General features: G+C 45.6%; 1 protein-coding gene across 2 annotated transcripts in view; it reads left to right on the forward strand.

Moving 5' to 3' along the window:
• The window catches only part of ACSL1 (acyl-CoA synthetase long chain family member 1), a 72,226-nt gene that overhangs the window by 11,085 nt on the left and 48,922 nt on the right, over positions 1 to 12,219 (forward strand). For both annotated transcript variants that reach the window (XM_004281733.4, XM_049704285.1), the window contains exon 2: positions 9,490 to 9,716. In XM_004281733.4, the coding sequence (XP_004281781.2) occupies positions 9,522 to 9,716 (195 nt within the window). In that variant the 5' untranslated portion in view covers positions 9,490 to 9,521. The remainder of the gene's footprint in view (positions 1 to 9,489; positions 9,717 to 12,219) is intronic.

Raw genomic sequence — 12,219 nt, forward strand, 5'->3', positions numbered from 1 at the left:
TTCTACAAAGGAGAAGTGAGGACCCTTGCCCTTAGATGACCTTGGGGGTGACATCATACATAAGTGAAAGAGTTTGAGAAATAGGCAATGGGAAGATGGGAAAATGGACATTCTGAGGTAGCCTCTCAGTCAGTGGCTTACCATCCTGTCTGCTGGTTTGTTTCTTTCCCCTTCAGGTCCCCTGGAAGGTGCTGCTTCCTCCCAGCTCACTGCCTCATAGCAGCAGCGAGGGTGCCAAGGGAAGATGCTGAAGTTTGGAAGTGGCCTGAATACCCGCTTTCTCTTTGGAGAATCACAGCTCTGTGTACACATCTTCCAGAGGCTTGCAGTAGAGAACTGGGCAGAATCACAGAGGGTCGTTCATGACTCAGGAGATGTTTAGGAAGCACCTGTTCTGGGCAGGGCACCATGTTAAGCACTGAGGGCATCTTGAGACGGTTGGGCCAGGGCTCTGGTCCATGAGGAGGGGTAGCCTCTCCCCAAGGGAAGCATACACTCGCCATAAGCGCAAAACAGGAGACGCTAAGGACCACACGAGGGCTACAACTAAAGCATTCCTGGAATTCAGAGGAAGGACTCCCGGCTTCTGACTGAGTGGGTCCTGTAAGAATTTATTCGGGAAAGCAGCCTCTGGCCTATTTGGGTAGGATTTGGACATCTTTTTTTTTTTTTCTGGCTGCGTTGGGTCTTCGCTGCTGTGCGCAGGGTCCCTCTAGCTGCGGCGAGCAGGGGACACTCTCCGCTGCAGTGCGCAGGCCTCTCATTGTGGTGGCCTCTCCTGCTGCAGAGCACGGGCTCTAGGCGCGCGGGCCCCAGTGGTTGTGGCTCGCAGGCTCAGTAGTTCTGGCTCGCAGGCTCTAGAGCGCAGGCTCAGTAGTTGTGGTGCACGGGCCCAGCTGCTCCGTGGCATGTGAGATCTTCCTGGACCAGGGCTCGAACCCACATCCCCTGCACTGGCAGGCGGACTCTCAGCCACTGCGCCACCAGGGAAGCCCTGGACATCTTAAAGCAGGACCAGGGAGGAGAGCTGTAGGTGAGGGGGACTGCGGAGTGGGTTTGGAGGCACAGGGACCTTCTTCTGGGCTTTGGGGGGCTTGTACGGTGCAGCAAGGGCAGGGGTGCCTAGGAGGAATGGAGGTGGCGTGCGCTGTGACACCTGCCTCCGTGGCGGCCCTGAGGCTGGGTTGGCAGGGGAGCCCGGAGGACAGGGGGAGAGGGGGGATCGCCCTTCCACTTGCGCCAGGACGAGGGCCTAGATATGCCTCACGGCCACCTCCGCACTTCATGGCTCCACCACCATTCTCCAGACTCCAAAACTCACCTTCCAATTCCTTCTCTTTTTTCCATTTATATCCACTTAGTTACTGAATCCTGGTACATATTTTTTTTTCAGTGATTAAATTTTTTTAAATTCTGGTAAAATATGAGTAATATAAAATTTACCATTTTAACCATTGCTAAGTGTGCAATTCCGTGGCGCTAAGTGTGCAATTCCGTGGCGTTAAGTGTGCAATTCTGTGGCGTTAAGTGTGCCATTCCGTGGCGTTACGTACATTTCCAGCGTTGTATGACCATCACCACACTCTAGTCCAGAATTTCTCATCTTCCGAAGCAGAAACTGTACTGTGAAGCAGTAAACCCCCCACCCCCGTGTGTCTTTTTCTGTCTCCATGATTCACCTATTTTAGGCCCCTGGTATAAGCAGAATCGTATGGTATGCGTCCTTTTGTGTCTGGCTTCTCTCACTTGGCATAACGTTTTCAAGGTTCACCCACATCATGGCGTGTATCAGAATTGCCGTCTTTTGTAAAGGCTGAAGAATATTCCATCGTGTGCATGCACCGCATTCTGTTTATCTCTTCACCTGTGGGTGGACATTGGGGGTCACATCCCAGCTTTTTAAAGCCCCATGTGTCCTCGCTTTTTGTCATCCTCTGCATTGTGTCCCACCTTTGTGTAGATTTGAATCACCGTGTGCCTGGGTGCCAGCACTTGCCTCTTAAGGTCCAGTGGCCTTGCCCTCAGCCCAGCCTCTAGTCCTGTTCTTGTGTGGCGCTGGGGAGGGACTTGACCTTCCCCGCACGGTTTCCTGGTCTTTGCATTGACAGTAACAACTCCGTGCAGTGAGGACTGTTACTACACGTGCTCTCATGGGTGACTGCTTCGCACCGGCCTGACACGTGCTACGTGCTTCACTCACAGTGGCCTCACAGACATCGTAACCTCACGCTGATTTCCCCAAACATCTTCCTTCCCATCTCCCATGCAGCTTGCCCTGTCATGCGTTCCAGATTAACTTGCTCCAGATCCTTGAGCTGAGGTGGGGAGCTGCTTCTCATCCCCGGAGCCTGAAGTTACGCTCATTTTCTTAGGCCACACTCACCTCCTGCGTCCACACACAGCTCCCCCGAGACGGTGTGATGGTGTCCACAGTTTCTTTTGCACCTACTGGCACCTTGTTATTCTCTATTTTCTGTCTGTATTGTTGTTATGCAGTTTACTTCCAAGCCTCATGAATGGCGTCTGCAAGTTTTCGAAGTTTGTACCCCCAAGTGGATATTAAATCATGTACGTGTCCAATAGAAGGTGAGGTTTTCCCAAACCCTCTTTCAGTCCTCACGTTAAAGTCTTACCAAGCCTTTCACGCTACGGAGTGCTCTCTCGGGCACTTTATTTTGAACAACATCAGTAGAGGGGCACCCAGTCTTTTTTTTCATTTATTTATTTTATTTATTTATTTTTATTTGCGTTGGGTCTTCGTTGCTGCACACGGGCTTTCTCTAGTTGCGGCGAGAGGGGGCTGCTGTTCGTTGTGGTGCGTGGGCTTCTCATTGCGGTGGCTTCTCTTGTTGTGGAGCACGGGCTCTAGGCACGCAGGCTTCAGTAGTTGTGGCTTTCGGGCTCTAGAGCGCAGGCTCAGTAGTTGTGGCGCACGGGCATAGTTGCTCCGTGGCATGTGGGATCTTCCCGGACCAGGGCTCGAACCCGTGTTCCCTGCATTGGCAGGCGGATTCTCAACCACTGCGCCACCAGGGAAGCCTGGGCACCCTGTCTTGAAGCCACACCTGCCAATCCAAATCTTGGGTTCTTGTAAAAGTCTAAGGCAAAGAAATTGAATGCTGGCTGGGTAATTACTTCTGGGGGTTGGACTTTACAAAGGCAAGCGTTGGATATTATTATAAAAACCTTTTAAACATCAGTTTAAAAAGCAGTGAAGTATGTGGTTTAGTTATATGAATATGGACCCATAGGACAGATTTTTTTTTTTTAATTGTCCTAACATTATACAGATGTGGTCCTGTGACCTGGGAGAATTTTTGCAGTGGTAGCTGCAGATGGGAGTTCAAAAAATGCTTCCACTTAACCAGCTTAAATGGAAGAGAAAAATGTGAAGATAGGCCACAGAAAACTGTTAATCCTCAAAATGTGGCTTTGGAGATTCTGAAGACGCTGTTGGAAGAAGCATGTTCAAAGACTTTGAATAAAATATTAATGAAATGTGAATAGAAAACCAGTAAATATTTCTAAAGTAATGTATATTGTTGTGTGACTTAAATATATGTATAGCTTGGTGAATACAGACACTGTAATAAGCAGGCATTTGACCAGTTTCATCTGATCCCTAAAAGTTGATCTGTTCCAGTTGGGCACGTTATATTTAGAATCTCTTTATTTTGGGATGTATGTGATAGTGGTGGCCGGTGGCCAGTGTGAACGGGTGAGGCCTGGCCCTAATCTTACTGGTAGAAAGTCAGTCTAGCCCTATACTTGCCTGTGAAAGCTTTGTGTCCCGCTCTGGGACAGCTTTAAGGAGATGGGCAGGGAGTGCTTGAGTGTAGAATTACTCAGCTTGCCTCGACTATTTCAATAGAACAGTTTTCTAAAAACAAAGCATCTCCGCTCCCTTTGTCCTTTTAAAATCTTCTTGGAAATGGAACTGGGGATCCACACACAGAATCACTTTAATGAAAATTAGGCGGCTTTAAGGTTTACTATGCTTCCTTGGGGAGGAAAGCCCCAAGGCGGCGGATGGGGATAATTCCCTGTGGAACTACTTGCTCCTTGTGCCTGGGATCCCTGAGTGACCCAAGTGGTCCTTGTCCTTCTTGTGCTCAGGATGAGGAGATGGTCCAGGGGCAGCGACCGCCGTCAGGAATTCCCCCGTGGGATGGGGTTGGAACAGCAGACCTGGGCACCTCTGTGGAGCTTCTGTAGCTCCCACTCTCTGCAGGGAGCCTGACTGCTCTTTCGGTTCCAGAGGGGATGGTTCAAGCAAATCTAGCTTTAGGTACTTCGCCAGCCAGGGTTAAGGAGCAAGAATCCAGCGGGTCTGGAGAGGCCCCGTTGAAAGAACAGCACACGGTCTGGCTGCTGCTCTCTTGTTGCTCTCGAGGCTGAGCTGTGCCCAGCTAGTGCCGGACACAGAGGGCACTTTCAGGCCTCTGTAAATAGCCTGTTGTGCAGGGGAGGAGGTGGATAAAGAATGGCAGCATCTCGCCAGCTTGGCTTTTTGCTACTTGAAGGCGAGACGTCAGGACTTCTTCATTTGCTGCTGCCGGGGCAAGGGTACTATTTGTGTGGGTTTGTTTGAGGGCTGCATTCCTGGTGAAATAGTCCATCAGACCGCTATTATTTAGCTGGATGAAAGCTCGAGGAACTTTAGAAGGAGAGAAACATCCAGCTCACCCATTTGGGGGATTTATAAATGACACGAAGAAAATAAAATGCTAATGTAAGTATCTGTTTGCAGAATCGCAGGAGCTGTGTGTGCGTGTGTGTGTGTGTGTGTGTGTGTGTGTCCATAGAGAATGATGCCCTTGTGAGTCACCTCTGGCCCTGAGCCACTTTTTTCCTGGTGCAAACGGAATGGTAAGAGGTGACCCTTTGTGTACAGTGGGCCTTGAACCCACATGCTCCCAGGCCAAGGTAAAGGGGTGAATGCTAGCGGTTCTGTAGGACATGGAGAGTGAGATGGATTTCAGATGGCGAGCTCTCCTAATACTGTGGCGTGTGAGTGCTGGAGGGACCTGTAGAGGCTGCCTGCTCTCATGGTTCCTAACCTGGGGTGTGGGCTGCGGGGGGCTTGTGAGCCCCAGGTGCAAACACGTACGTGCATGTTCTCAGTGGAGCGAGTCAGCGGCCCAGCACAGGGTAAGAATTGTTCCTGTAGAGGAAAAAGCATGAGTTTAGTTGGGTTGGTGTCCCGGTCTTGGGAGATACCTTCCGGAAGCCTTGTTAAGTGTCCAGCCTCTGTTTCCTCATCAGATTTTATATTTTGATGTTTAAGTGAGACACACGATGTGAAAGCCTTTCCAAAACACCACATTGATGCTAATTGTATCATTTAGCTCCTCTTCCCAAAGTTCGGGCAGATGGGTGCCAGGATTTCTGTTTTCTGACAGTCATGCAGTCCAGTTTCTACTCCCCTGCTCGTACATCTATTTCTACCCAGGTCTATTTAAAGGCGTCCTCTGCTCTGGTTCTTTGCAGTGAGCTTGTGCCAGGTTTCCCCCACCATTGGTACACTCCCCGTCATCCTGTGGTTTTAGACTCCAGCTTTATAGGAATTTCAAAAGACTCAACTGAGCGAGCTCACTTTCTGTCGGTGTGAGAGTAGCTATAGGGGAGGAGGAGCTGGCTGCCAGTAGCCTTGTGTGTGCAACAAATACTGGCTGCTTAAGCCGGCTTAAAAGCCGACTGAATCATGTTCTTAGCAAACAGCACCATGATTATATGCCTGGGCTATAAAAAACTGCCTGAGATGGTGATGTGGAAATTTAAGAATTAGGAAAAAGATTCCAACTAGAGCACCGTTGGAACAAGCATAAAATCTGGGTTTTAACCGCTTGTTGGCAAGTACGTGAGTCTTGATACTTCTTAGAGACCTGCTGGGACTGTCTTAAGACGTGGTGTTTGTGTTCAGCTGGAGCATTGAAAGGCTATTTATTGTGGCTAATTTTCTTTGAATGTAGGTCTGCCTCCATTTCTAAATAGCCCAAGTGCCGTTTCCTTAAGAGCAGTTCAATAGCAGGGAAAAGATTTATAACGCTCCCCGTTCACATCGAAGAGTTCTCCCTTACGTGGATCTGCGTGAGGCATTGCCTGCGTTCTTCCCTGTGTGGACTGTAGTTCTCCCATGGACAGCATTAGCCCATTTGTTCAGCAAAGTGGACTGGCAGCTCGCTACCTGGCTGCCAGCTAAAAGGCATGAATTAAACTGCGATAGCTTGTCATCATCACCCACGAAAGATAAGAATTTAGCTGGATTGAAATCCTTAGTGTTACGGATTAGTACCTAATAAAATGTTCTTGCATGGGTGCTACTGAATCAGCACTTTTCTGTTTTGTTTTGTTTTGTTTTAAGTTTTCTTTCCTAAACTTATTTCTAGAAATAGACTTATTCCTTTCTTAGTACAATGCTACCGAATCAGCAATTTTCTGGGTTTTGTTTTTTTTTTTTTTAAGTTTTCTTTCCTAGACTTACTTCTAGAAGTAGACATTTCTTTCTTAGTACAATGCTACCGAATCAGCAATTTTCTGGGTTTTGTTTTGTTTTAAGTTTTCTTTCCTTATTTCTAGAAATAGACTTATTTCTTTCTTAGTATAATGCTACCGAATCAGCAATTTTCTGGGTTCTGTTTTAAGTTTTCTTTCCTAGACCTATTTCTAGAAGTAGACGTTTCTTCCTTAGTACAACGCCGTCTACTTGCAGCTTGCCCATTGCTGGTGCTGAATATAATAGAATATAAAAAATTAATCACTTGTTTAGGACTGTGTTTGTTTCTGGGGGGATGATTTAATATTCTCACACAGGGATGTGAGTCTGTTGAACAACTCCTGTAAATTCGCACGATCTAGGTTTCATGGAAATGACTTCAGGGACTTTGGGGAGAGAGGAGGGAAGGGCAGGCTTGTGTGTAATAAATAGGGTGGGTACCTCCCATCTAGACTCGAAGTGCTGTGGGGTGATGCAGACAGCCAGATGATTGGAGGGAAAGGCAGGTGTGCACACTGTATGCATAAGGTTTCTGCGCAACCGTGGGGTTGCAATACTGTTTGTGAAATCTGATCACTCGGGGCCAGTAAGACCTGGACTTGATTTGTCTGCTTATCCTCGAGGTCTTGGTGTAAACATCCCCTCCTCAGAGGGGTCTTCCCTGATCACTGGATCTTAACGGTGCTAACACTTACTCCACCTTGCAGACAGATACTGCTTGTTTATCTCCCCCACTAGCTGGTTAGCCCGTTGAGAGCCCAGACCAGCTCATCTGGCACTTTCTTCCCAGCTCCTAGCCCACACAAGATGCCCAGATTTGTTGAATGGCTGGGGTAGTTCAGTTCGAGTTATGAATTCCTCTAGAAGAAACCTGCTGTCATTGTACCAATAATCAGTTACTTTCTTGATCTGTCTTATGTCCGTTTGACATGACCACCCAACATCTGATCGTTCATTTCAGTGGTTTTAAAAAAAATGTGCCCATTGTCTCTCCTTCTTGGGATGCTGAGCAGAAAGAAAACAGTGTCTGTCTTCGGAACTGGCACCGGCATTGACACTCACTGGTCCTGTCCCTGCCCAGTGGGGTGACTGCGCCCAGCTTCTCATTGGCCTATCCTCCACTGTCTGTTCTCTTGGGAAGTCAAGTACGGATTTTGTCTGCTAGTTACCTTTAGCCCAGTGGGCAGCAGCACAGGACTGCGCATGTGACGGATGCCCTGAGAGACCTTGGCAGGCTGGCTAAGCACCGGGTGAGCACGTCCACCCCCTACTCCGCCCCTACCCCGCGGCCTAGTCTGTTTCTGCAGTGGTGTGTCACCCAGCAGCCAGCTGTTGGTGGCATAGATGGTCAGTGGTTTTATAAGTGCTGGTGCTTTCTCTGCACAGTTATGACCTGCAGAAATGCACTTACCTGCTCCTTCTCTGTTGTCATGTTAAAGCTCAAAATTGTCTGTGTGTCTGTGTGTGTGTATGTATGCCTACACAGGGCTGTTGTAGCACAAGATTGCATTACATTGCCTCCTAGAGAACTGACGGCCAGTGAAAGCCCCTGATATTCTGCAGCTCTGTAAAAAGATATATACGGTGATGAAGATTTAAATTTGAAGAGGATTTCTATATTTGGCAAAAAAAAAAAAACGATTTTCAGTCTTGGGACCTAGCTATTTAAAAAACATAAAATAAGGAGCTCAAAAATACCGTCTGAATTAATGATAAAGGTTAACACGTCGCATTGCCAGGCAGTTTCTGAGAAAAGTCTTTCAGATCGTTTCCTAGGATTTCCTTCCCTGTACTGCCAAACATACTTTAGAGCAGTTATTCATCAATAATTTTCTAATTAGAATTATTCTTATTTGTTCTCTGTACTGCACATTAATTTTTACATTGATATATATATATATAAATTGTTTATAATATTCAATTTGAGGCTTTAATATATATATGGGGCTGTTCATCTGATTTTCTTCTGTGTGTTTTGGCTTCTTAATTTTGTATGTAAACTCCTCGTAGTTGTGTCATCTTTTGTTACCTCTGTCTCTTACTGTTCTCCATGCAGGACTAATCACAGAATGTCGATAGAGGAAATAATAATATTGCCCAACGTGGATTGAACACATTGTGGTGCCTCACACCATTCTAAGCTCTTTATGTGAACCATTTAGTCCTTATAAAAGCCCTATGAGATAGGTGCTGTTTTTATGGTTGAGGAAACTGAGGCACAGAAAGGGCAAGTGATTTGTCCCTAGTCATACAGCTGATGAGCTGGGGGGGTGGGATTTGGCTGTAGAATCTAGGATCTTAAATACTATTTTGTACTTTCTCTCAAATACTATGCTATAATCTCTCTAGATATTTGCTAGATAAATATCTCTAGATATTTATGCACACCCTTTTATTATTTATTTTAGCTATAATAGCTTGAGGAATATAAGTGACACTGTTTTGTTAGAATAGCCAACGCCAGTTTCCCCTGCGCTTATACGGCTGCTTTTGTGGGGAAGGTGAGGGGCCCACTCAAAACCCGGCTTGGTCTCTTTCACCAGCTGGGGAGCTTGTGCTGAGCTTTGTCAGAAGAAATGGAAACTGATGGCCTTCGGGTGGTTCGGGCTACTTTCTGCTCTCTGTTCTTCTCCCCATCAGCTGTGATAATGAGAGTTGAGTCTGTTTGATTAGGTGGAAGAGAACAAGAGAGAGAATATAAGGCAAGAAAATAGTAACTTATGCCCCTTGGAACATTATGTGGCAGGAATTCTGAGTGACTAAATCTTTTTAATATGGTCAACGAAAACTACACAAGATGATAGAAGTAAAACAAATTCCTAAAATGTTTTTAGAAAAATGAGATTTGACAGCCAGGAAAAGACCTGGACCATCAGCCTGTGGCTTTAATGCCCCCGATTGGTCAGCTAGCGTCGAGCTGATGATCGGCCCCGGGGAGTCTGGAGCAGCATCGCGCCACCCTGGAATGAACGTGACGTTTTTCTCTCCAGCAGATATCGGTGTAGGGTGCTACCAACCCAGGACGATGCAAGCCCACGAGCTGTCCCAGTTCTTTCGGATGCCAGAGATGGTTGACTTCCGGCAGTACGTGCGCACCCTTCCAACCAACACGCTCATGGGCTTCGGTGCGTTCGCGGCGCTCACCACCTTCTGGTATGCCACACGGCCGCGGGCCCTGAAGCCACCGTGCGACCTGGCCATGCAGTCGGTGCAGGTGGCGGTAAGTGGAGCCTGGCCGCCCCCGGGCCTCTGCCTCTCTCTCCACAGGTTCCAAGCCCCATCGAAGGCGGCGTCGGGCAAGATCCTAATCACAAGCAGATATTGGTGGGGCACTTTGTAAACTGAAATGTGCTCCCCAAACAGAATTTCAGCAGTGATGAGAAGAGGAGGGCAAAAAAATAGGGCAGAGGGACACAGGCAGTGATGCTGCTTGGGTGTCTGGCCACATCACACGGAGCAGAGGCTCGTCCCGTAATCTCATGGGGCTTCTGCCCTGCGCTGGGCTCTGAGCTGTGCCCGGAGGATCCTGAGAGGGGAAAGGACAGGCACAGGGTCCCTGCCCTCAGCGGAGAAGACGGTAGTCAATTGTTAGAGAAAGAAGGATTTCACCTGTGGTTGTCTGATACCTGGAACACATTGCACAGGGGTTAAAAAGGACTCAGGTATTTGTTTCTTTTTTTGTTTTGGCTGCATACTCATTAATTGCTTCTTTATATCAAATTTTTTTTTAGTTGAGATTTTAGAACAGTTTTAGATTTACAGAAAAATTACAGAATTTCCTAAATCCCACATCTATTTCTGCTATTATTAACATCTAACATTAGTATGGTACATCTGTTTTTTGTTTTTTTAAGCTTTTTTTTAATTCTTGAATTTTATTTTATTTTTTTATACAGCAGCTTATTAGTTATCTATTTTATACATATTAGTGTATACATGTCAATCCCAGTCTCCCAATTCATCCCACCACCACCACCCCACCCCCGCCGCTTTCCCTCCTTGGTATCCATACGTTTGTTCTCTACATCTGTGTCTCTGTTTCTGCCTTGCAAACAGGTCCATCTGTACTATTTTTCTAGATTCCACATATATGCATTAATATATGATACTTGTTTTTCTCTTTCTGACTTACTTCACTCTATATGACAGTCTCTAGATCCATCCACATCTCTACAAGTGACCCAATTTCATTCCTTTTTATAGCTGAGTAATATTCCATTGTATATATGTATCACATCTTCTTTATCCATTCATCTGTCGATGGGCATTTAGGTTGCTTCCATGACCTGGCTATTGTAAATAGTGCTGCAGTGAACATTAGGGTGCATGTGTCTTTTTGAATTATGGTTTCCTCTGGGTATATGCCCAGTAGTGGGATTGCTGGGTCATATGGTAATTCTATTTTTAGTTTTATAAGGAACCTCCAGTGGCTATATCAATTTACATTCCCACCAACAGTGCAAGAGGGTTCCCTTTTCTCCACACCCTCTCCAGCATTTGTTTGTAGATTTTCTGATGATGCCCATTCTAACCAGCATGAGGTGATACCTCATTGTAGTTTTGATTTGCATTTCTCTAATAATTAGTGATGTTGAGCAGCTTTTCATGTGCCTCTTGGCCATCTGCATGTCTTCTTTGGAGAAATGCCTATTTAGGTGTTCTGCCCATTTTTGGATTGGGTTGTTTGTTTTTTTGATATTGAGCTGAATGAGCTGCTTGTATATTTTGGAGATTAATCCGTCGTCCGTTGATTCATTTGCAGATATTTCTCCCATTCTGAGGGTTGTCTTTTCGACTTGTTTATAGTTTCCTTTGCTGTGCAAAAGCTTTTAAATTTCATTAGGTCCTATTTGTTTATATTTGTTTTTACTTCCATTACTCTAGGAGGTGGATCAAAAAAGATCTTGCTGTGATTTATGTCAAAGAGTGTTCTTCCTGTTTACATCTAAGAGTTTTATACTGTCCGGTCTTACATTTAGGTCTTGAATCCATTTTGAATTTATTTTTGTGTATGGTGTTAGGGAGTGTTCTAATTTCATTCTTTTACATGTAGCTGTCCAGTTTTCCCAGCACCACTTATTGAAGAGACTGTCTTTTCTTCATTGTATATCCTTGGCTCCTTTGTCGTAGATTAGTTTGACCATAGGTGCTTGGGTTTATCTCTGGGTTTTCTATCCTGCTCCATTGATCTGTATTTCTGTTTTTATGCCATTACCATATTGTCTTGATTACTGTAGCTTTGTAGTGTAGTCTGAAGTCAGGGAGTCTGATTCCTCTAGCTCTGTTTTTTTCCCTCAAGATTGCTTTGGCTATTCAGGGTCTTTTTGCCTCCTTACACGTTTTAAGATTTTTTGTTCTAGTTCTGTAAAAAGTGCCATTGTTAATTTGATAGGGACTGCATTGAATCTGTAGATTGCTTTATGCAAAGCATTTGCATAGCATTGGTAAATTGCTAAATTGCTAAAGCATTGCTAAATTTGCTAAAGCATTGCTAAATTTGCAAAGCATTGCAAATGCTTTGTATAGTCATTTTCACAATATTGATTCTTCCAGTCTAAGAACATGGTATATCTCTCCATCTGTTTGAGTCATCTTTAATTTCTTTCATCAGTGTCTTATAGTTTTCTGAGTACAGGACTTTTACCTCCTTAGGTAAACCTTAGATTTATTCCTAGGTATTTTATTCTTTTTGTTGCAGTGGTGAATGGGATTGTTTCCTTAAT

This window comes from Orcinus orca, chromosome 21 (assembly GCF_937001465.1).
Source record: "Orcinus orca chromosome 21, mOrcOrc1.1, whole genome shotgun sequence".
Lineage (NCBI taxonomy): Eukaryota > Metazoa > Chordata > Mammalia > Artiodactyla > Delphinidae > Orcinus > Orcinus orca.